We start from the raw sequence: 25,427 nt of genomic DNA, 5'->3' as shown, positions 1-25,427 counted from the left end.
CTGGGCAAAGTATGTCATTCAGTCTCCACACAGGGCTTTCCTGGAACAATTTGCAGGAGCACATTATAAATGCTAGAGGCAAGGCGGGGTTTGGGGTGGAGGCTGACAGCTGGTGACCCCCAGTTTGAACACGCCCGGACTAGCCGACATCTCTTTCCACAGACCGCTGATAGAGCACGATACGCCGCTGCCGTAAGTCCACACCGACCACGTCGCAAATGGCTCCGGGCTCCCGCCCGTTTTGCCTTCAGTGTCGCAAACGCGCCGGCGTTTGACGGCGGCCCGCTGCCGGTTCATGGGGGGCCCTTGCGCAAGATGGCGGCTGTACCTGAGGAGCCGGCTGAAGTGGTGGTGAAGCCGGACCCGGACGGGGGTGTCCTGCCGCAGCCCCCTCCGGCTCCCCCGCCCGCCGCTCCCCCCACCACGGCGCCGGCGGAGGGGGAGGCGGTGGCGGCTCCGGGGAGCGGAGGGGAGGCCGCTCCCTCCAAGCCGGCCCCCCCGGGTCCGGCCGCCTCTCCCGCCCCCACGGACCGGCAGACCCTCCTGGCCGTGCTCCAGTTCCTGCGTCGCAACAACCTCCACGAGTCCGAGGACATCCTGCGCCGGGAGGCCCGGCTGCTGGGGGAGGAGGTGGCCGCCGTTGCCCTCAGCCCCGCGGGACCCGGCGCCCAGGGGACACCTGGTGGGGAGGCAGACGCCACCGGGGGTGAGGCGCTGCTCAGCCGGGTCGCCGCCGCCTCCGGAGCGGCCGGAGGGGGCGTCGCTGCTGGTGCCTCTGCGACTGCAGCGGCGCCGCCGGGGAAAGGTGAGAGCCCCGGAGGAGGAGACAGGTGAAGAGGGAGGGGCAGAGGGAACCTCGGATGGGGCTGCCAGGATGGCGGTATCGCCCTCCTTGAGCGTACCGCATAAAGGAGGGGTCACCCCTCCTCTGTTTGCCTTGTCGCACTGGAAAGGTTGCTAAGGGTGAGGGCGTTTTCTGCGGTTAGAGGGGCATCTGATTGGGACGCAGCAGCTGGAGTGGGGAAAGTTCCTAGTGAGAAACGGGTACCTGATAGTCAAGGGATAGGAACAGAGAGGGTTTTGTTTGCTTTTACTCCTAGGTAGGGTTACTGCCTATCAAGATATTCATGGGATAAAACTGATTTTCTTATCAGAGCTCTTGTGTGTTAGCTTTACGGAATATTAAAAGCATGCTGAGATTTTTAGCACCAACATATGGGTTGTGTAGTGGTGGTGATGTTACAGTCTGAAGGTGTTCAGGTACTGTGATAAGTACTTAAAAGCTGCAGTGATGCAAATGTTTTGATAGGATAACTGTCCTGAACAGCAGAGTTTAAAAAGTAGCCACCCACGATGTATGGGGTCACTAGCAAGTGAACAAAAATCATTGCTATCAGATGGTTGTTCGGTGAACTGTCCAGTTCCTGGAGCTTGCATATATGATAACTAGAAATAAAATCTAGGTTGGTTGTAAATCACTTATTGTTGTTTTGATGCATGTCTGCGTGTGGATGCTCAAATTTTGGATTAAGTTTATTTGGCTGTAACTTGAGTTGTTTTTTTATTGACTTAAGTTATTATTAAATAACTTAAGTGGAAGAAATTAGTATGACATTTATTTCTGAAAGTGGTTAGATCTATGGTCACTATTTCGCTCTTGTGGGAGTGAATTCCATTGCCTATGGCCTGTGAAAGTTCGGTCTCCTACATCGATGAATCTCTCCCTATTCGCTGAAACTTTTCAGCTGTCATGGGAGCTCCTGGATATAGAGGGAGAATAGATCTGTTGGGTAGCATTGGCCGATCTGCTGGAGGACTTTGGTTATTACAACAGAGACCTTGAACAGGACTCTATTGAGGGATGGTCCAGTGTAGAAAGAAGGCTATACTGGGTCACAACAGTATGAAAGTAGTATGACACACACAGTGACGGAAAGAGGAGGACTTCAGTGGCTCAGACACAGGTTTGATACAGGAGTGGGTGGGTGAGATATTGTGGCCTGCATTGTGCAGGAGGTCAGACTAGATGATCATATTGGTCCCTTCTGACCTTAAAGTCTATGATTCTATGATTTTAGTTGTGCAAACAGTGTTTGTCTTTTCTTTTACAAAACAGGGAGAATACTTTATCTTGTCTAAATGATTTCAGTAGCACCAGTGAAGAAAACTTTTTTTCTATTATTAATGCCTTTTTCTATAGAAACACGTTTTTAGTACAATTAAGCCCTAAAGTTATTTATAAAAGCTAACTTAAATGGAACCTGGTTGCAGATGAAGCACACAAAATATAGCGGAAGTTGATAGGAAGAATTGAACATTGAGTTTATCATTCATGTGAGATCATCCATCTCAGATTTAAACTTCGTGAACTCCCATGATGTGAATGTTAATAACCAGTTTTTTGGAAAATTTGTATAAATGTGCATACAGTACTTACACAACCCATTTCATTCTGTGCTCTGAATGTGCATTACAATCACAGGGCAAGTGTTAGCCACCATATATTTGCAGGCACTTTCTTTCATATATACAGACGTAATCACTCTTGTGTATCTTGACACTTGCAGTTGGAGGTGTTCCTGTAGAAGATCAGCCAGATGTCAGTGCAGTGTTGTCTGCCTACAAACAGCAGGGGGACCCAGCGCTGTACGAGGAATACTACAGTGGACTGAAGCACTTTATTGAGTGTGCCCTAGACTGTCATCGGGCTGAATTATCCCAGTTGTTTTATCCTCTCTTTGTACATATGTATTTGGAATTGGTCTACAACCAGCATGAGAATGAAGCCAAGTCTTTCTTTGAAAAGTAATGTGTTTACCTTCATGTGTTTGCATCCTTTCTTATGTCCTCACTTTTGTGTGGTTAAATCTGTTAGCACAGGTTTTTTAATTTTAATTTATCATTTTAAAGATGAAACGGAAATTGAAGAGAGGAAAAGAATTTGTAGTTCTTCTTCGAGTGATTGCTCACATCCATTCCAGTTAGGTGTGCGCGCCGCGCGTGCACGTTCGTCGGAAACTTTTTACCCTAGCAACTCCAGTGGGCCGGCAGGTCGCCCCCTGGAGTGGCGCCGCCATGGCGCCCAATATATATCCCTGCCGGCCCACCCGCTCCTCAGTTCCTTCTTACCGCCGTGTCGGTCGTTGGAACTGTGGAGCGCGGCATAGCTGTCCTCCACGTCCCTAGCTCTCCTTGTTCTCTATCGTTTATCTCTAGCACTATTGTAGTTGTTAATTAGATTGTTAAGTGTAGATAGTAGTAGTTAAGTTAAGTAGTTTGTAAATAGTTCTTCGCCGGGGGCTTAGCCCTTCCCGGCACCCGGCACCAGGCTCATGCCTGGTTCGCCGGGCTTCAAGCAGTGTGCGGCCTGCAAGAAGCCCATGCCCACCAGCGATCCCCACGACGCGTGCCTGAAGTGCCTGGGGGAATCGCACAGATCCGACAAGTGCCGCATCTGCAAGGCTTTCAAGCCAAGGACTAAGAAGGAGAGGGATCAAAGGCTCCGGACTCTCCTTATGGAGGCGGCACTTGACCCGGCGGCTTCGCAGGCCGTGATGTCGGCGCCGGCACCGGATCGCACCGGCACCGAGAAGACTCCCCGGCACCGACCTTCTCCGGCACCGGGGACAGAGCCTAGGCCGTCGAAGTCTATTACTCCGGCTAGGCCGACCCGACTGGAGCGCCCGGCCTCAACATCGGCCGCGGCGCCGCCGGCACCGTCGACTCCGGGCCCGGCGGGTCCGTCGAGTCCGGTGCCGCCAAGCTCCCCCATGACATCTGGGGTTGAGATAGTGGTGCCATCCACACCAGAGACCTTCGCCTCGGCACGGGACCTCATAGCCATGACTGAGCCCACTCAGCGGCCACCCCCGGTACCGCCGGTGCGGGTCGTGTCCAGAGGCAAACCTATGATGTCGGCACCGTCCCGGGACTCACGTTCTCGATCCAGGTCCCGACGTCACGGTCGCTCCAGATCCCGCCGCCGCTCGCAGTCCCGGCACCGCTCCCCTCAGCGGTACCGGTCGCACTCGCGGCACCGGTCGACATCACGACGATTGCGGTCGGACTCCAGCCGCCGACACCGGCACCGCGATTCCAGGAGCCGATCCAGACTTTATTCGCCGCACCGGTCGACCTCCCGGCGCCGAGCTGGTGGCAGGTCCCGGTCCCGGTCGACCTCCCGGCACCGAGCTGGTGGCAGGTCCCGATCCCGGCAACGAAGCGGCGCCCGGTACCGGTCCAGATCCCGGCACCGTGAGAGAACCCGGTCCCGGTCCAGGCACCGATATGACTCCCGGCACCGGTCCCCGGCACCGAGACGATCGTCCGTACCGGCCCGCGCGGACCCTTACCATCCAGGGTCCGCCCCGCCATGGCCCTCCAGACAGCCGTCCGTATTCTCGCTGACGGACAGTGGGTACGCGCTGGGCACCGACCGGCAGGCGGCGCTGTTCAGCGATCCGCCACAGCAGGACCAAGGCCCGCAGCAATGGGGATTCTGGACACCCTGGGCATATCATCAGGCCCAGGGCCCCCAACAGCTCCCTGCTAGGCCGGCGACTGCGGAGCGCAGGGCACCTGAAGCCTCCTTGTCTCGCCCCCCTCCCTCCCCGGATGGGGAGGAAGGGTCCAAGCATCAAGACTCCGCTTTGGCTCCTGAGGCAGAGGCGAGGGCCGAAGGAGACCCGCCGTTAGACACTCTCTTGCCGGGGGTCTCCTCATCCTCCTCCCCGGATGAAGCGGTGGCTGGGACCTCCTCCAACAGCCCCCCCCCCCCGCTGGATCTCAGGGCGCACCAGGACCTCCTCAGGCGAGTAGCTCAAAATCTGAGTCTGCAAGCCGAGGAGGTCTCGGAGATAGAGGATCCAATTGTGACCATCCTCTCGGCAGACGCTCCCACCAGAGTCGCCCTGCCGTTCGTACCGAACCATCCAGGCCAACGCCAACACCATTTGGGCAGTCTCCGGCCTCCATTCCTCCCACCGCGAAGGGCGTAGAGAGGAAGTACATGGCTCCTTCTAAGGGCTACGAGTACCTCCACGTGCACCCGACCCCGTGTTCCCTGGTGGTCCAATCTGTCAACGATAAAGAGCATCACGGCCAGGAAGCCCCAGCCCCCAAATCCAGGGAGGCCAGGCGGATGGATCTCCTCGGCCGTAAAGTGTACTCGGCTGGGGCGCTGCAGCTCAGGGTCTCCAACCAGCAGGCCCTGCTGAGCAGGTACGCCTTCAACTCCTGGGTGGCAGCGGATAAATTCAAGGAGCTGCTGCCACAAGATGCTCGTCAGGAGTTTACGGCCATTTTGGAGGAAGGCAAGAAGGTCGCACGCACGTCCTTGCAAGCCTCTTTGGACGCTGCGGACTCGGCTGCCCGTACCCTCGCGTCGGGTGTAACGATGCGTCGCCTCTCCTGGCTGCAGGTTTCTGGCCTTCCGCCGGAGCTCCAGCACACTATACAGGACCTTCCTTTCGAAGGCCAAGGCTTATTCTCGGATAAGACAGACCCCAGACTCAAGAGTCTGAAAGACAACCGAGTCATTATGCGGTCACTTGGGATGCACACACCCGTGACGCAACGCAGACCCTTCCGGCCGCAGCAACAACAACAGCGCAGGCCGTATCCCCAGTTCCGCCAGCGGCAGGACCTTAACAGGCGCCGCGGCAGGAACGGAAGGCGCAGGCACTCGGGGAACCAAGGGGGGCAGAACCAAGGCTCCTCTAAGCCTCCGCCTGGACCTAAGCCTTCATTTTGAAGGTGCGCCCGAGGGCGCAGTAACAGTTTCCCCAATGGATCCTTCCCCCCCGTTTTCCAACCGCCTTTCGTTTTTCCTCCCGGCGTGGTCCCTAATAACATCAGACCGCTGGGTCTTACGCACGGTGCAGTCGGGTTTACCGCCTGCAGTTTGTTTCATTTTCCTCCTCCCCGCCCCCCTTCCTCGTCCCTCTTCAGGGACCCCTCTCACGAGCAATTCCTTCGGCAGGAGGTGCAGACGCTCCTCGGCAAAGGAGCTATAGAGGCGGTGCCGGAGAACGAGAAAGGCAAGGGGTTTTATTCCCGCTACTTTCTGATCCCCAAGGCCAAGGGGGGCCTCAGGCCTATCCTCGACCTGCGAGAGCTCAACAAGTACCTGGTGAAGTTGAAGTTCCGCATGGTTTCCTTGGGGACCATTATCCCATCCTTGGATCCGGGAGACTGGTACGCCGCCCTCGACATGCAGGACGCGTATTTTCACATTGCTATCTGGCCACGTCACAGACGTTTCCTTCGCTTCGTTGTGGGGTCTCTTCATTACCAATTTGCAGTCCTCCCATTTGGCTTGTCCACGGCCCCGAGGGTGTTTACGAAGTGCATGGCAGTTGTTGTGGCGCAGCTCCGGCGCAGTCGTATCCACGTGTTTCCGTATCTGGACGATTGGTTGATTCGGGGCACGTCGGAACAACAAGTCTGCAGCCATGTCCGCGTGATCACCGACATGTTCGCCACTCTGGGCATCTTGGTGAACACAGACAAGTCCACCCTGGTTCCCACTCAAAGGGTGGAATTCATCGGGGCCGTCCTGGACGCCACTGTGGGCAGGGCCTTGCTGCCATTGCAGCGGTTCCAGGCCTTGTCGGCGATCGTGCAACGGCTGCGGTCAGCCCCCTTAACGTCAGTGAGGACATGTCTAACCCTGTTAGGCCACATGGCGGCTTGTACTTTTGTGACCAATTACGCTCGGCTCCGCATGAGGCCCCTCCAGTTGTGGCTCATCAGTCATTACAGGCCGACAAGACAGCCGCTAGATATGTTAATCACAATCCCCCAGAGGGTCCTAGATTCTCTCGGCTGGTGGCTAGACCAGTCAGTGTTGTGTGCAAGTCTCCCCTTCCACCCATCTCAGCCCTCGGTGTCCCTAACAACGGATGCCTCAGATCTCGGCTGGGGGGCCCACGTAGGGACCCTGAGGACGCAGGGCCTGTGGTCCCAGGAGGAGGTGGGGCTACACATCAACATGCGGGAGTTGAGAGCGGTCCGTCTTGCTTGTCAAACGTTCTGTCATCAGCTTCAGGGTCGCTGTGTCGCGGTGTTCACCGACAACACGACGACCATGTATTATATCAACAAGCAGGGCAGCACCAGATCCTCCTCCCTGTGCCACGAGGCGATACGACTCTGGGACTTTTGTGTAGCCCACTCCATTCACCTCATGGCTTCCTTCCTCCCCGGAGTACGGAACACGCTGGCGGATCGATTGAGCAGATCCTTCCTGTCACACGAGTGGTCCCTTCGCCCAGACGTCGCCCTCTCCATCTTCCGGAGGTGGGGTTATCCCCGGGTAGACCTCTTCGCGTCCAAGGGGAACAGGAAGTGCCAAGCGTTCTGCTCCTTTCAGGGCAGGGAGCCCGGGTCGATAGCGGATGCCTTCCTCATCCAGTGGTCGACCCACCTGTACTATGCGTTTCCCCCATTCCCTTTGGTCCACAGGGTCCTTCTGAAGGTACGCAGGGACAGGGCTCACGTGATCATGGTAGCCCCGGCATGGCCCAGACAACACTGGTACCCCATGCTGCTGGACCTGACTATAGCCGACCCAGTTCCCCTGCCCCTTCATCCGGACCTGATTACCCAGGAGCACGGGACCCTCTGTCACCCGGACCTGCAGTCGCTGCACCTAGCAGCGTGGCTCCTGCGTGGCTGACTGGCTCTGAGCTGCGCTGTTCCTCGCCGGTGAGGGAGGTGCTCTTGGGCAGCAGGAAGCCGTCCACAAGAGCGACATATTTGGCCAAATGGAAGCGCTTCTCCTGTTGGTGCGTGGAGAGAAATCTCCGCCCTATGGAAGTTTCGGTAGCCGATATCTTGGACTACATTTGGTCCCTTAAAGGGCAAGGTCTGGCCATATCGTCGTTGCGAGTCCACCTAGCAGCTATCTCCACCTTTCATCCGGGTGCGGATGGTCGCTCTGTTTTTTCTCACCCGACGGTGTCTAGATTCCTTAAGGGGTTGGAACGTTTATGCCCTAACGTCCGTCCCCCTGCTCCAACCTGGGATCTTAACCTGGTGTTGTCCCGGCTCATGGGGCCCCCCTTTGAGCCGTTAGCCACTTGCTCCCTGCTTTACCTCTCTTGGAAGACGGCCTTTCTAGTAGCTATCACCTCGGCTAGACGGGTGTCGGAACTCCGGGCTCTTGTGGTAGACCCCCCATATACGGTCTTCCACAAGGACAAGGTGCAGCTGAGACCACACCCTGCTTTTCTCCCCAAGGTGGTCTCAGCCTTCCACGTCAACCAAGAGATATTCCTTCCGGTTTTTTTCCCGAAACCTCACTCCTCAGGCAGGGAGCAGCAGCTCCACTCGCTTGATGTCCGTAGGGCTCTCGCGTTCTACGTGGAGAGGACCAAGCCCTTCCGCAAATCCCCCCAGCTTTTCGTGGCAGTAGCGGACCGCATGAAAGGGCTTCCTATCTCCTCCCAGAGGTTATCCTCTTGGGTAACGTCCTGCATCAGGACCTGCTATGACTTGGCCCATGTCCCTACGGGCCGTGTGACTGCGCATTCTACCAGGGCGCAGGCGTCGTCGCTGGCTTTCCTCGCCCGTGTGCCCATCCAGGAAATCTGTCGGGCAGCGACCTGGTCATCGGTCCACACCTTTGCTTCCCACTACGCCCTGGTCCAGCAGTCTAGAGAGGACGCGGCCTTTGGATCTGCAGTGCTCCATGCCGCGACTTCTCGCTCCGACCCCACCGCCTAGGTATGGCTTGGGATTCACCTAACTGGAATGGATGTGAGCAATCACTCGAAGAAGAAAAGACGGTTACTCACCTTTGTAACTGTTGTTCTTCGAGATGTGTTGCTCACATCCATTCCACACCCGCCCTCCTTCCCCACTGTCGGAGTAGCCGGCAAGAAGGAACCGAGGAGCAGGTGGGCCGGCAGGGATATATATTGGGCGCCATGGCGGCGCCACTCCAGGGGGCGACCTGCCGGCCCACTGGAGTTGCTAGGGTAAAAAGTTTCCGACGAACGTGCACGCGCGGCGCGCACACCTAACTGGAATGGATGTGAGCAACACATCTCGAAGAACAACAGTTACAAAGGTGAGTAACCGTCTTTTGTGGTACTATGTAATGTTGCAAAGTGTTGTACATCTCCTTATGTTTTAGTCCAAGGTACAGCATAGATGTACGAAACATCTCTTTTGCACTGCAGAGTTATACAATTTTTTGATCATCTTCATAATGGGCTAGCAGTGGTCATGTATCCTCTCCAGGAACAGGGATTTGCTGATGGAGGGTCATAAAATACATGCTTCCTGTTTTGGGTACCATTCAACTAAAGGATGTCCATATGCCACAGTAGTGGATGTATTATAAATATTTGCAGTAATATAACTAGTGTTGCAAGCAACTTAAAATGTAGTCAGATGTGTTGTTTTATGTGTATAAAAATATTTTTCTTAACTTATAACATTATAAATATTTTTTCAAATGATAAATTTCACAGCAGCTCCTCACTGAAAACTAGTAAAATGCAGAGTTGGATATTTTAATAATGTTTTTATAAGTTTCCAAAATGTCTTAAATTTCTCTTTAAGGTCTGAAAAATGATTGAATTTGTCTCTTACGTGCTCCACTCCAGTATAACTCATCTTTGGATTTAGATCAAGCCTGAAATATTTCAGCCCAAAGGGGTATTCCCTCCCCCCGATAATTATCAATAAAAATTGATTTGCAGACTTAATTGCAGTATTCCCAGCCACAAATATAATGTGCTCTCAGTAAATATATTAAGAATAGTAGTAATCTATATCTTTAGGTTAACTTTGTAGGTATTAAATCATGTTGATTTGATAAACGTGCAATTGGAAAATGTGAAATCTGCATGTTTTTATTAAATTTAGCAGTCTGATATGAAAACTACATTGAAAATGTGAATCTGCTTTAAATAAAACCAATTAGCTCAGTTTAGCACCCAATAGAGATGCTGATCATTTGTGGTCATTAAAGATCCCTATGGCACTTTTCCTCAGAGTAGTAGTGTTAGTCCCAGTGACCTGGCCATAAATATTGGTAGTAAAATTTGCCTACTTGAAACTCTCACTGCATTTTTGTTAGAAATGTATTCTTCACTTCCTGTTGTAAACTGCTGGGTGTTGTTACTGTGTGCTGTAAAAGGCTGCAACATTCCATTCCAGAGGTAATTTCACTTCAGCTGTGAAGTTATCCTATATATTTGTAAAGTGCTTTGGGATATGTAATGATGAGTTGCTATATAAAGGTATATTATTACTTCCTATTAAGATGTACTACTGAGCAGTAAACAATTTGTGGGTATTTGGGAGATTGTATTGTTGTAATAAACCATCCTTCATATGGTTTTAATGTCTCTTTAATAGATTTCATGGGGATCAAGAGTGTTATTACCAGGATGACCTGCGTGTATTATCTGGTTTAACCAAAAAGGAGCACATGAAAGGGAACGAGACCATGCTGGATTTCCGAACAAGCAAATTTGTGCTGCGCATTTCTCGTGACTCTTATCAACTCTTAAAGAGGCATCTTCAGGAAAAACAGAACAATCAAATCTGGAACATTGTTCAGGAGCATCTGTACATTGATATCTTTGATGGAATGCCGCGCAGTAAACAACAGATAGATGCTATGGTGGGAAGCTTGGCAGGGGAGGCTAAAAGGGAGGCTAATAAAGCAAAGGTATGAGACAAAGCCTGTTATGCCGATTTATAACCACTGCAGCATGTAGAGTAGTTTGAAGGGTATATAACCATTGCCTTAATGCAAATAGAACCCTTGGATTCTGAGTCCTGGCCACACACCCAGGATGGTAATGGGAGAGGTTGGTGAACTTAGCTTTGAAGCAGAAGGAAAGAGGTTGATAAGCACCTTTTAGTAGCTGGTTTCTGGAGAAGCCATCAGACCACTGGAAGAGACAACCTTGTTTAGTGAACTGAACACAGGGCTGGCTCCTGAATTTTTATACTGGCTTTGCCTCTGGTTACATGTCTGGCTTTAAGAACATAGCAACGTCCATACTGGGTCAGGCCAAAGGTCCATCTAGCCCATTATCCTGTCTTCCGACAGTGGCCAATGCCAGTTGCCACAGAGGGAATGAACAGAACAGGTAATCATCAAGTGACCCATCCTCTGTTGCCCTTTCCCAGCTTCTGGCAAACAGGCTAAGGACACCATCCCCTTCCTGCCTGGCTAATAGCCATTGATGGACTTATCCTCCATGAACTTATATAGTTCTTTTTTGAACACTGTTATCGTCTTGTCCTTCACATCATCATCTGGCAAGGAGTTCCACAGGTTGACTGCATTATGTGAAAAAATACTTGGAGCAATGCTTGATTTTGAACTTCCTCACCTGTACAATGGAGATCATGCTTGCCACCAGTAGTTAGCGTGAGGATAAATTGTACAGTTTTGAAAATATCAAGAGCTATATGGGTGTTAAGTGTAACCTAGACTGTAAATATTTGGCTTTCAGAGAAGTGCAAAGAGGTAATGAAAGGGAATTTAAGGTGCTCAGCATCTCAGGATTAGTTGCCCAGTAGTATGATAGTGAAATGTACCATATACACTGTCACAAACTGGTTAGACTAACCAGTAGTGAAGTTCCATCTTTTTACTACCTTAGATTCAAAGAGGCTAGATACTGTTCATTAATTTGCTGCTACGTAAACTCGTTTCATATAAGGATTATTTTTATTGAGAAAAATAATGCAAAGGTTTTTTGTTACATGACCGACTCCTCTCTTGGGTTGCAGGTTTTCTTTGGCTTATTAAAAGAACCAGAGATTGAGGTGCCTTTGGATGATGAAGATGAAGAGGGGGAGAATGAGGAAGGAAAACCAAAAAAGAAAAAACCTAAAAGAGAGAGCATGGGATCAAAAAGTAAAAAGCAAGACCCAAATGCTCCTCCACAAACCAGGTAACTTAGAAATATGCATGAATATTTCTGATAATTCTAGTCTATTCTCTACCAATTCTGGATTGCTCCATATACTTTCTCTAGTGGTTTGTTCAGTCTAGTTTTAAATAGGCCCAGCAATGAGGCTTCCATCGTTTCCCTTGGGAAATGTATTCCACAACCCAAAAGACCTCACCATTGTGAAGTTTTCTAGACTTCCTTATTAAATTGTCCTTATTAATGCTTCATGCCATTATCCAGTAGCCTCTTCAGATCACTCTAAGCAATACCTCACCCTCCATGTTTAGATCCTTCAAGTATTCATAGTTATCAGATCCCCTCCCTCATTTTACCCTCTTCTTCATAGACTGACCTTCTGCATGTTGCAAGCCACCGAACCTGACCCACCCACTCCTCTAGTAGGCCTATAACTTCTGGCTAAGTTACTGAAGTCCTCAAATCTTGAGTTAAAGACTTCAAGTTACAGAGAATCTACCATTTGCTCTAGTTCAAATCAGCAAGTGACCAGTGTCCCAAACTGAGAGGTAGGTGAAACCCCCTCCAGGGTCTCTGCCAAACTTACCTGGGGGAAAATTCCTTCCCAACCTCAAATATGGTGATCAGTTAGACTCTGAACATGTGGGTGAGACCCACCAGCCAGACACGTGAGAGAGAATTCTTTAGTGATGCACAGCCCTCCGCATCTCATGCATCTCTCCTGCCGTTGGAGATGTTTGCTAATAGAAGTCGTGGATGGGCCATATGCCATTGTAGGCAATCTCATACCATACCCTCCATAAACTTATCAAACTCAGTCTTAAGACTAGCTAGGTTTTTTTCCCCTCACTACTCCTGTTGGAAGGCTTTTCTAGAAATTCACTCCTCTGATAGTTAGAAATCTGTCTAATTTCAAACCTAAATTTATTGATGGCCAGTTATATTCAGCAATAGCCCATACCTTAAATAATTCCTCTCCCTCCCTGGTGTTTATTCCTCTGATGTATTTATAAAGAGCAATCATATTTTTCTTCCTCCCTCCATCCTTTGTTTTGTTAGGCTAAACAAGCCAAGATGTTAACTTTCCTCTTGTAAGGTAGGTTCTCTATTCCTTTGATCATCCTAGTAGCCCTTCTCTGTGCCTGTTCCACTTTGAATTCATCTTTCTTAAACATGGGAGACCAGAATTGTATAAAATTATTCCAGATGAGGCTCATCAGTGACTTGTGGGAACACATCCCTATCCCTACTGGCAATACCTCGCCTGATGCATCCTAGAATTACATTAGCCCTTTTCATGTCTGCGTCACATTGGTGGCTCGTAGTTATCCTGTGGTAGATCTGAGTGTATTGATTATTTTCCTCTTTCTCTTCCAACTGATACCTCCCCATTTTATAGTTCTCTTTAAATTACAGGTATTTAATTCTTTTAATCTTTTCTCATTAGTCAGTTCCTCCAGACCTCCTTTTTTATTGTTAAATTCCTCCTGTCATTCATTCTGACACTAAGGTGCCTGGGCCTTGCTGTCCTTTGAGGGGAGGGTTCCATATACCATATTTAATTCACAATATGTAGGCATTCCTGCTTCACAAGATGCATTCTTCTCATAGAATTCCTCTTCCTGAACTGAAAGACTCTGACAAGCTGGATAAAATAATGAATATGAAGGAAGCCACAAAACGTGTGCGTCTTGGTCCAGAATGTTTGCCTTCCATCTGTTTCTACACATTCCTTAATGCCTACCAGGTCAGCAAGGGTAGCTGGGGTGGTATGAAAAAGGGAGGGAAAAGTGGTGGCTGAAACCACAAAATATCTGAGGTAAGGAAAAAGGAAGCCATAATGTGGTTCTGCAGAGAGAATTCAGTTTGATACTGTGGCTGAATCAAATATTAAGTAGTCTCTTTGCTGTCTGGTAAAGATTCTTCTCAGTTAATATTGAGACCATAAACTTGCAAGCACTTACATGCCTGGGGCAAACTTGTATATTTTACACTGACCTTGCTGAGAAGTATTTTGAATAGATTTGATGAGAATTACCGAGGGAAAATAATGTTGAGTGTAGTAATAATGTTACTAGTTGAAACAAGGAATTTTGTAACTAATTTTCAATAAAATATAATGCAATTGAAAGTTTAGACTTAAAACCCTGTAAAAAGGGAAGCTCTGTTCAAAGATTTCCTTAGACTATCTTAATACTGCACTCCTTTGTTTAGGCATTTCTACATTCCTTCTCTCTTCCCTTTCACTTTTTAGGTGGGGTGCTGGGGTTTTCTTACAAGTGAGTGATCATGAATTCTGCAGATCCATTGTACTACAGTTCTGGGGAACAACATTGCTGTGGCTTATTAAATGAGTCTTTTTATAAAATATCTTTATTTTAAATGGCCTAACCATATTAGCTGTAGTTATTGTTTCATATACCTGTATTTTTTTGTCCAGTTTGTCTTGGAATAATTCACATAGTTTATGCAGAACTAAGGTAGTTAATACTCTTAATATTAATGGCAAGATTGTCTAGTGCTTGAACTTTGTTATACATCTCCTCTCCTCATCAAAACTTAAAATAAAGTGACTGTTTTGTGTACAGGGTCTTACTGCAGTGGATGTCACTGATGACTCTAGCATGATTGTAGGAGGCTTTGCTGACTCCACTGTAAGAGTATGGTCTGTGACACCAAAAAAGCTACGCAGCGTGAAATCAGCAGCAGGTAATGAAGACAATAAGACATGTTTATCTTAAGTATTAATTCTGATAGTTTTGTCAGTTTTGTGCAACCTGTGCAGAGAGAGATGCTGATATCATAATGGCTTTCTTAAATTGTTGGAAGTGGTCAGGTTGACTTCAGCTTTTAAAGTGGATAGTGTGTGTGTGTGTATATATATATTATTTAAATGCAGACTGTGTTTCATATATACATGACACAAAATCCAGACGCTTCTTTTCCAAAGAGTTTACAATCTAAGGTAGACACAGAATAGATAAGATGCATTAGGAAGTTGAGAAGAGGGAATATAGCTTGGTTTATGGCCCTGATTCACTAAGATATTTAGATGCTTTCATACCTTGCTGAATAATAAGGTGATAAGTAAAAGCCAACATGGCTTTTTCAAGAACAAATCGTGCCAAATCAGCCTAATGTCTTCCTTTACCAGGGTTACCAGTGTAATGGATGAGGAAAGCAATAGACATGAGAGCGCTTGAGTTTAGTAAAGCTTTTGACAGTCTCACAGGACATTTTCATAAGCAATCTAAGGAATTATGGTCTAGATGAAATTACTGTAAAGTGGGTACACAACTGCTTGAAAAAGAGTACTCAGAGCAGTTATCAATGGTTCACTTGTTAAATTGAGAGGACATATCAAGTAAGATCCTACAAGGATCTGTCGTGGGTCCAGTGCGAGTCAATATTTTCTAGGGCTGTCAATCGCAGTTAATACCTGTGATTAACTGATGGCAAAATTAACGTGTTAATATTTTGAACATGTTAATCGTTAAACCTGTGGGTGGGGCAGGAGGCATCGGTGGTGGGGGGCTGAAGCAGCCCTAGCTCATAGCTCCGGGGCAGGGGGCTGGAGCCCCATGCACCCCCAGCCCATAGCCTATAAGACCTCCCCAAAAAATATTTAAATAAATGGTATTCTAATATTATGTAACAGTGCAATTAAAACTGCAATTAATTGTGAATAATTTTTTTTATCATGCTTAATCATGATTAATTTTTTTAAATTGCTTGACAACCGTAATTATTTTCATTAATGACTTGGATGGTGGAGTAGAATACAGATGTAAAATTTGCAGATGATATCAAGCTGGGAAGGCTTGCAAGCACTTTGGAGGAGAGGATTAGAATTCAAAATGATCTTGATAAATTGGAGAATTGGTCTGAAATCAAAGAGATGAAATTCAGTAAAGACATGCAAAGTACTGCACTTAAGAAGGAAAAATCAACAGCACAAATGCAAAATGGGGAATAACTGACTAGCCAATGGAAGTTCAGAAAAGGATCTTGGGTTATAGTGAACCACACATTAAATACGACTCAACAATGTCATGCTGCTGCAAAAAAGACAAATGTCATTCTGGAATGTTTTAACACATGTGGTCGGTAAGACACAGGATGTAATTGTCCAACTCTACTTGGCATTGGTGAGCCTTCAGCTGGAGTATTGTGGCCAGTTTTAGGTACCACTTCTTTGACTAGTTCTTTCTCCGCTACCCAGAATGCATAGGTTCACAGACAGACTTGAGCTGAAGAAGTATATTGTTTATTTGCTGCTTCAGTGAGTGATCAGTCCACTGAAATGGGGCACAATAGGGTTATATGCATGGGCACACCCACATTCAGGTGGTCACTTAAATACGTTGTTACAAGGTTATTCACTATATATTATATCAGGGGTTGGCAACCTACGGCACACGTGCCAAACATGGCACGCGAGCCCATTTTGAGCAGCATGCAGCTGCCTGCCGCGGTCCCGGCCCCCCGCCCCACTCAGCTCCCGCGACTACCGGTCTCCCCTGTGGGGGCAGGAGGCAGAAGCTTGGTTCTGCAGCAGCCAAGCTTCTCCCTCCCCCGCTTCTTCCCCCAGCGTGGTGCTTTCCTGCCCTGCCCCCTCTCTGTCGCTGAGCCAATCAGCTGATGGCCTTTGCGAGTGGGAGAGGGAGGGGACACAGCTCCGTAGAGGAGATAGCGAGAGGTGTAGGGACAGGGCCTTGGGGAAGGGGGTGGAACAGGGCACATCCCTTCCAGCCCCCTGCCATGAGCGGCTCAGGGCAGGGGGCTGGGAGCACCCCTGTGAGCCCAGCCCTCTGCCCTGACCCCCCTACACACACTCAGCCTTCTGCCCTGTACCTCCATACCCCCCAGCCCTCTGCCCTGACCTTCCCACACACTCAGCCTTCTGCCGTGCAGCCCCCATACCCCCAGCCCTCTGCCCTGACCCTTGAACCCACACACACACAGCCTTCTGCCCTGCACCTCCTACACCTCAGGCTCTCTGCCCTGAACCCCACCCCCACCCCAACACACACCCAGCCTTCTGCCCTGCATCCCCACAGCCCTAGCCCTCTGCTCTGATCCCTGAACTGCCCCCACCCCAGCCTTCTGCCCTGAACTCCCTCCCCCAGGCCTCTGCCCTGACCCCTGAACCTCGCGCCTGGTCTGGGGTCCCGGCCGCAGGCCTGCTCAGCCCGCTGCCAGATTAGGTGTACTGAACCCCAGTCTGGCAGTGAGCTGAGCAGGCTTGCGGTGTAAGATCAGCCATTTAATTTAATTTTAAATGACGCTTCTTAAACATTTTGAAAACCTTGTTTACTTTACATACAACAGTTTAGTTGTATATTATAGACTTATAGAAAGAGACCTTCTAAAAACATTAAAATGTATTACCGGCATGCAAAACCTTAAATTAGAGTGAATAAATGAAGACTCGGCACAGCACTTCTGAAAGGTTGCTGACCCCTGTATTATATAAACACTTTTTCTGCCTAGCACTAAGATTAGTTTGCTAATTCAGTTGTTTTCCTGATCAGGTTGCTCACTCAGCTTTTTACCTGGCTGTTCTCTTACCTTGCTAGACAAGCAGGCATCTTTTCACGTGTCCCAACATCTAAAATATATATTCTACGTATTACATCCTACACAGCTAAGAAAGATATGAACAAATTGGAGATAGTCCAAAGGGGAGCAATGAAAATAAGAGGGTTAGAAAACCTGACCGATGGGGAAAAGTTGAAAGAATTGTGTGTTTAGTATAGAGAGGAGATGACGGGAAAGGACATGATAACATTTTATGTATCTGAAGCCTATTATAAAGAGGACAGTGATCAATTATTCTCCATATACACTGAGGTTAGGACAAGAAATAATTGGCTTAATTTGCAGTAAGGGAGACTTAAGAAAAACTTTTTAATATGTAACTTAACTATAAGGATAGTTAATCACTGGGACTGGTTATGTAGAGAGGTTGTGGGGTCCCTGTCATTTGGAAGTTTTTAAGAACACGTTAGTCAAAGAACAATCAGGTGTTGTCTAGATATATTTAATCCTGACTTAGAGTGTGGGGATGGATTAGATGACTTCTTGAGGTCCCTTCCAGCCCTACATTTATAGGAATTGTACACTGAATTTGGATATCTTGTAACTACTATGAAAAATCAGATTTTGTGTTTTGCAGGAGGCTTGGTCTGGTCAGATTGTGGTCAGGCTTATCGTTTTGTAGAGGCGCAGAGTGCCAAAGGAAGATTTCTTATCCATGTTGCTTAAGTGATGAAAGACTGAGGTCTCAGTCGGTAACTTATAGACTGAAAGCTAACTACTTACGTTGGGCATGTGTAGCTATCAATAAAAAGTTCTTGAAATCTAAAAACATGGGTGAGTGGCAGGTAGTTTAAACCTTTCTAAGGAGAGATATAGATATCTGGACTCTTCGATAGGATATCAGTCTTTTAGGACAGAGACTGAATGGTGGATAGATCAGAAATGGCTTTTCAGAGGGTTAAACTAATTTTAGATGTTCTTGGTGAAGTGTACAAAACAGAATGGCTATCTGGAAATAAGGTTCAAAACAATTCTAAAATGTCTTCTGAAAATGCATGCTTATAGTATAATATCCCCATGCAGAAATATATTTGCATTTTTTCTTTTCAGTGGTGGTTATATAGGGTAGCATATCACATTCAGAGGTGAAGGACCTATGGCCTTCTTCAGATCCTTCAAAGCTGTAACCTAAAGGTTCTCACTTGAATCATCTTAATTACTGTTTCCTTCACAGCAGTCTTCAAGAAATTGCCTATATTTGTGCGCGATGTAACTTTGAGCCTAAAACCTACAGGCTACTCTAGCCTAAACATTCCTGATATTTTGTAGCTGGTGTTGAATATTAGTTGTCTATGAAAATAAGAAGGATCTTTTGTCCACTTCATACTTGCAACGAACACCGAGAAGGACAATATATTGTGCTTAAATCATACGTTTATTGTTGTATAAATGCAGCAGAGAGTCCTGTGGCACCTTTTAGACTAACAGACGTTTTGGAGCATGAGCTTTCGTGGGTGAATACCCACTTCGTCGGATGCATGTACATGTACTGACGAAGTGGATATTCACCCATGAAAGCTCATGCTCCGATACATCTGTTAGCCTATAAGGTGCCACAGGACTCTTTGCTGCTTTTAACAGATCCAGACTAACATGGTTACTCCTCTGATACCTGTTGTATAAATGTAATTGACAGCCAGCGTAGATTAATTCTACACGTGTGTTGTAAATGGGAACCTCTGAAATTTTACAGATCTCGGTCTTATAGACAAAGAATCAGATGATGTCTTGGAGAGGATCATGGATGAGAAAACAGCAAGTGAGTTGAAGATTTTATATGGTCACAGTGGACCTGTCTATGGTACCAGCTTCAGTCCTGATAGGTAAAATGTTTTAAAAATTCCCTAGAACAATAGTTTTTAAGTACTAATGAAATGTTTGTTGCTATAAATGTACTTAATGCAGCTTTTTCTATAAGTTGGGACCATACTTGCACATACAGTTCATAACGGTACTTTTGCATGTGAGTGTGAAGGTCTGATCTTATGAGAGTCAGTGCATCTGCTGCATGGTGCTGAGCATTTTTAACTCCCCTTGAAGTCAGGGGGAGTCGAGGGTGCTCAGCACCTTACAGGTTCAGGACTTATGATCACTAATTATATACTCTTATCTGAAAGTTATTTTAACTGAATATGTAAATAGTAAAGAGTAGAAATGTTATGGCAGCATTTATTTAAGTTATGGGAATGACAAACATGTTATGCTAATATCCACACCTCTCCCCCTCTCTCTCTATCATCAATTTTGCTACTTTGCCTGTCGTCATAGCTCTAACCTTTATTCTCCGAATGCGTGGCAGTGGTAGTCTTGCATAGAAGGCATTTTTAAAAGTGTGCATTTATAAAGATTGCTGTGGTGGTTTATTGGAAACTGGTTTAAAACACTCATTTATTCTCTGTTATGTAAACACACACCACAGAGCATGAACTGGAAATGCTATAGCCTATAACTAAGGCTGTGAGATTGTCACTGAATTCACAGATTCCATGACTTCTGCAGCGGCTGGTTTGTCTGGCTCTGGGGCTGCCCGAGGAGCTCAGGCACTGCCCCTGTGTGCCCGTCCCTGGCAGCAGGAGGAGTCTGGGTGGCAGGCTGGAGGTTGAGGCACGGGAGGGGCAGTGCATACCTTGGTGGGGCTCCCCAAAAGCAGCAACATGTCCCTCCCTCAGCTCCTAGCTCCGCGTGCTGCCTCCGCCTGCAGGCACCACCCCCGCAGTTGCCATTGGCTTCTGTTCCTGGCCAATGGGAGCTGCAGAGCTGGCAGCATGCAGAGCTAGGAGCTTAGGGAGGGACATGTCATGGCTATCCCAGAAGCCGGGTAGTGAGCCTGCCAGACCGGCCACCCCTCCTCCTCCTCCCTGCCCCCTCCAGCATCAGCAGTTGTCCTGGGCTGCTTGCACCCATGGATCCCCCGGACATCCCATTCACGGTGCCCTTGGTCCCCTCGCGCCCCCCCCTGCACACTCGCGTCGCCCCCAGGCCTCCCCCCCAGAACTCGTAGCCCTAGGCGGCTGTTCCATCCCTCCCTAGGACCGGGGCACTCCCAATATTCAGTCAGGGGTATAGTACAAGTCATGGACAGGTCACAGGCCCTGAATTTTTGTTTACTGCCAGTGACTTCTTCGTTCCTTCTACTAAAAATACCCGTGACTAAAACGTAGCCTTACCTATAACTTAAGAGTGGAGAATGTGAACAGGATATGAATTCTAATGAAAGACGCTATAAGGGGATTTTGTCATTTTGTTCAGGATTATATTTTTAAAACTGATTCATGACCAATTATAAGTGGTTTATAGGTAGTTTTTTGGTTCAAACTGATAAGTAGGATCCCTAATAAAGACATGGTCACTTTCTCGTAGACTTGTCTTACAGTATTTAGCAGAATCAACAATTAATTGTCCCTTCCTTTGCATGCAGTGTCCCAATAGGACTCCTCCTTGTATCAATTGTCTCTGAATCCAATGAGGGCTCAGATTCTACAGCAAATGCCACGCAACAGCCGGTCAATGAGTGGTACAATTATCACAGACACACTAGTAATCTTACACTATTTGTGCAGTATACACCCAATATTCTGACAAAGTTCCATACATTGTATTTCTCCTCTTTTGCTCTGTAACAGGAACTACCTCTTGTCCTGTTCAGAGGATGGCACTGTCAGATTGTGGAGCCTTCAAACATTCACTTGCCTGGTGGGATATAAAGGACACAACTATCCAGTGTGGGATACACAGTTCTCTCCCTATGGATATTACTTTGTATCAGGTGGACATGACAGAGTGGCTCGGTAAGAACCAGGATGCAGGAGCAGTGCAAGCAAGCTAAAAGTATGTGGGGAGGCTCCCACCCGTGCCTGAATTGTGGCCCCGTCCCCAATTGCCACCTTTTCTCCCTGAGGCCCTGCCCTCACTCTGCCCCTTCTCCCCAAGGCCCCACTCTCTACTCACTCCTCTCAGCCTCCTTTGCACACCTGCCTCCTGTTGCTCTACTTTACAGCCAATAAAAAGTGGGAAGGCTATGCTTTTAAAAGTGATGGGGCCATGGTCCTCTGGCTCCCCCTGTTCCAGTGTCCCTGCCTGGATGGGCTTTCTATTGGGATTTTATAGTAGTACAAATCTCTGCATACAAATTCCCCCCACCCCTCCACAGACTTTTAAGTACCCCCTTGATGGTGGTAATTGGTATTTCCTATCATGCATCCCATTATTGGGACTGAGTTTCATCACACATTGTTTAAAAATTTAAGTGTCTTAATTAATTTACTTTTTCTATACAGACAGCATTAGCTGGGGCATCCCTAAAGAGATAGTGTTCCCTTTTTTCCAACCATCTGGTTAACTGCATATCCCTATCCCTTCATTTTGTAGAAACTATTGCATCTTTTCACTTGCTTTTTTGATGGCCACAGTTGGAGCACTTCTTTTGCTTTGTTTTGGAGAAGGATTCTCTTCTCTTTTGCTAACTCCATAAATGGGTCAGCTGGAGGCACCTGCATAATAAGCACATATCTCTCTCGCCACATATAGGATTTCAAGCTTAACTAGGGGTCTCATTTTTTCTTATAAACTATTCTTCTGTTAAGCCTGTGGGCTACAGATCACTATCAGCCTTTACGAATATTTGCTGGTCATCTTGCTGATGTCACATGTACCCGGTTTCACCCCAACTCCAACTATATTGCCACGGGCTCAGCAGACAGGACTGTACGACTATGGGATGTTCTGAATGGGAACTGTGTAAGAATCTTCACTGGACATAAGGTAAAGGAATGTCAGAGGCAAGATGAAAGTGCTTCCCTAACAGTACATGGTCGGTGCCCTGTTGGTATATTTTATTTACATTTCTAATAAAATATACAAAAAAAGTCTGTGTTACTCTAGATACTTTGACTAACTTCCCCCCAAAAACAAACAAAACTCCCTTCCCTCACAAACATCTGTTCCTATTAAGCACAAGTAAATAGTACACCGTGAAGGTTAACAAATTTCAGACTATTTTGAATCAAGTGGGTGGGATCTGGCTTAATTGCCTTTGCCGATCACAACTATGATGATGTGAGCAAGAAGAGAAGCAGTCTCCTAAGTAGGCATATTCCAAGCCATTTAAATAGGACTGCTGCAAAGAAAAAGATGACCAGTGGCTCAGTTACTATATGTTAAACACACTTATGTTTAATTTGGGGGGCAAAGGTTTGAAATTAATACAGCTTGACTCTTTTTTGAATGCAAGTAGACTTGTCTAACTGTTTACTCTCCAACTGGATTTTTTTGTTACAGGGACCAATTCATTCACTGGCATTTTCTCCTAATGGACGATTCCTGGCTACCGGAGCAACAGATGGAAGAGTGCTTCTCTGGGATATTGGCCATGGTTTGATGGTGGGAGAGTTGAAAGGGCACACTGATACAGTCTACGCACTCAGATTCAGTAGAGATGGGGAAATTTTAGCATCAGGTATGAGGCTTGTGCTTTTGTTCATTGGAAAAAAAATACTAGAATAATGATGATTTTGTGTGACTGAGCTATCCAAATCTGTCGTCCTCATTGTGAAGGATCAGACTACCGCTTACTGACCAATATTTTGCAGTTATGAAGTTATACTTTACAATTTTGTATTAGCAACTTTGTAGGGCAGCCAAGTATGATTCCTGACCGCAGCTCAGAACTGAGGCACAGATGTTAACTTACTTAAGCAAGAAACTACTAGAATTCTGTGGTAGAATGGGAAACCGTTCAGTACTGTGCTGTAACCCTAAGACCAACCCTCCTCTAAAGCTGAGCCCCTGTTAAAACTAAATATTCCTTTTCTTTATCAGACTGAATTTCTTTGGCTTATTTAGTTAGCAGCTGAATTTCCTTCTGAAAACTTCTAATAATTCAGCAGTTGCTTCAGTGGAGTTTGAAAATACTTCCTTTGCAGATGTTGAGCAGCAACCCTGGGTCTCCAGGCAGTGATCAGCACAAAATGTGTCTGGGCTTTCTGAATAAGTAAAAAAATGCTAATATTTCACGATGAAGGACATTTTAGTCTGTATAAATGGGTTGGTATGTAAAGAACAGGAATGCTTAGCAGTGTTTGCAATCATGTTTGTTTAAAACAAAAATTTTAATAGCTGGTAGCATTGCATATAGTTAAGGCTGCCTAACTCTTTCCATTATAAAACCATGTTTTCAGTTGCTTATAACTTTGCCAGTCTTCAGTTGTTCAAGCTCAAGTTTTCTATACTCTCTCCTCCGGCTGACCATTTTCAGTGAAAATGGCTGTTTACAAGAATGAGACTAGAGAAAAATATGTTTAGCCCATGTTAAAATTCTTACAACTGTTTCACAGAGAAGCATTAGTCCTATGCTCTGGAGAAGAGCTTGGAATTTGGCGGGGAGTCATTTTTGTGTCAGGGAGTTGCCTTTTGCCATCCCTGTGAAAATTTGCCCTAATTTTGCCAAGCTATAAGCCTCTGTAAAATCTCAGTTCGTGCATGTTCAGTAGAAGTGTGTTAAAGGCTTGGGAGCATTATTCTCCAGAGATTCCAGCTGCAATGCGCATGTTCCATCCCCTCAGCTTCTGTGTGCCAACCAGACTGCATATGCCATTGCAATTGAGCATGCTCCATCCTGGGGCTGGGCAGGACTTTTCCTGCAGTCAGGGCCAGTGCTTACTTGCATTTAGGCGGCCTAGGCAATCGCCTAGGGCGCCAGGATTATTGGTGGGTGGCGTTTTGCTGGAGGGGGTGGCAGGCGGCTCCGGTGGAGCTGCCGCAGTCATGGCTGTGGACGGTCGGCTGCTCGCGCGGCTCTGGTGGAGCTGCCGCAGTCGTGGCTGTGGACGGTCAGCTGCTCGCGCGGCTCCGGTGGACCTCCCGCAGGCACGACTGCGGCAGCTCCACTGGAGGCGCGGGGCGGCGAAATTGCCATGTGCCTAGGGCGCTGTCATGGTATAAATCCCCACTTTAAACCTTAGCGTCCAAAAGATGGGGTACCAGCATGAATTCCTCTAAGCTCAATTACCAGCTTAGTACCCATAGCGCTGCCACCAACCAGGAATTCCAGTGCCTGGTACACTCTGGTCCCCCCAAAACCTTGCCTGGGGACCCCCAAGACCCAGTCCCTCTGGATCTTAACACAAGGAAAGTAAACCCTTTCCCTCACCGTTGCCTCTCCCAGACTTCCCCTCCCTGGGTTACCCTGGAAGATCACTGTGATTCAAACTCCTTGAATCCTGAAACAGAGAGGAAAATCCACCTTCCCCCCTCCTTCTCTCTTCCCCTCCCAGATTCTCCCTGAGAGAGAAAGTAATCCTAACACAGAGAGAATTTAGCCTCTCTCTCCCCCTTCCCTCCTTTCTCCCACCAATTCCCTGGTGAATCCAGACCCAGTCCCCTGGGGTCTCACCAGAATAAAAAACAATTAGGTTCTTAAACAAGAAAAGCTTTTAATTAAAGAAAGAAAAAGTAAAAATTCTTTGTAAATTTAAAAAAATGGAATAGGTACAGAGTCTTTCAGCTATAGACACTGGGAATACTCTCCCAGCCTAAGTATACAAGTACAAATTAAAATCTTTTCAGCAAAATACCAATTTGAACTCCTTTCAGCCAAATGCACATTTGCAAATAAAGAAAACAAACATAAGCCTAACACGCTTTATCTACCTCGTACTCACTATTCTGGATCTATAAGAAACTGTATCAGGGAGATTGGAGAGAAACCTGGTTGCACATCTGATCCCTCTGAGCCCCCAGAGTGAACAACAACCAAAAACTAACAGCACACACACAAACTTCCCTCCCTCAAGATTTGAAAGTATCCTGTCCTCTGATTGGTCCTCTGGTCAGGTGACAGCCAGGCTTACTGAACCTGTTAACCCTTTACAGTCAAAGAGATATAAAGTACTTCTGTGCTATTAACTTTTCTTATCTGTTTATGAC

At 47.4% G+C, this 25,427-nt stretch overlaps 1 protein-coding gene across 2 annotated transcripts; it reads left to right on the top strand.

Annotated features, from left to right (window-relative positions):
- The first annotated feature begins 276 nt into the window (after window positions 1-276).
- Window positions 277-24,757, top strand: TAF5 (TATA-box binding protein associated factor 5). 2 transcript variants are annotated; one of them, XM_050958003.1, is made up of 10 exons: window positions 277-805; window positions 2,568-2,805; window positions 10,372-10,687; window positions 11,764-11,927; window positions 13,515-13,650; window positions 14,492-14,612; window positions 19,198-19,263; window positions 21,128-21,292; window positions 22,088-22,265; window positions 22,782-22,880. In XM_050958003.1, the coding sequence occupies exons 1-9, from the start codon at window positions 316-318 to the stop codon at window positions 22,228-22,230; spliced, it is 1,839 nt and encodes a 612-aa protein (XP_050813960.1). In that variant the 5' UTR covers window positions 277-315; the 3' UTR covers window positions 22,231-22,265; window positions 22,782-22,880. The 2 variants fall into 2 exon arrangements, with proteins under 2 accessions (XP_050813960.1, XP_050813957.1); XM_050958000.1 differs by having other exon boundaries at window positions 280-805; window positions 19,198-19,327; window positions 22,782-24,757.
- The last annotated feature ends 670 nt before the right edge of the window (window positions 24,758-25,427 follow it).

The sequence above is a fragment of the Gopherus flavomarginatus genome, chromosome 6, assembly GCF_025201925.1.
Source record: "Gopherus flavomarginatus isolate rGopFla2 chromosome 6, rGopFla2.mat.asm, whole genome shotgun sequence".
Classification (NCBI taxonomy): domain Eukaryota; kingdom Metazoa; phylum Chordata; order Testudines; family Testudinidae; genus Gopherus; species Gopherus flavomarginatus.
This window is presented reverse-complemented; position numbering and strand designations above follow the sequence as displayed.

Coding starts and splice junctions, on each gene's coding strand:
- TAF5 (XM_050958000.1), top strand. CDS start 316: ATGGCGGCTGTACCTGAGGAGCCGGCTGAAGTGGTGGTGAAGCCGGAC. Junction 806..2,567: donor AGCGGCGCCGCCGGGGAAAG/GTGAGAGCCCCG, acceptor TGACACTTGCAG/TTGGAGGTGTTCCTGTAGAA. Junction 11,928..13,514: donor AATGCTCCTCCACAAACCAG/GTAACTTAGAAA, acceptor TTCTTCTCATAG/AATTCCTCTTCCTGAACTGA.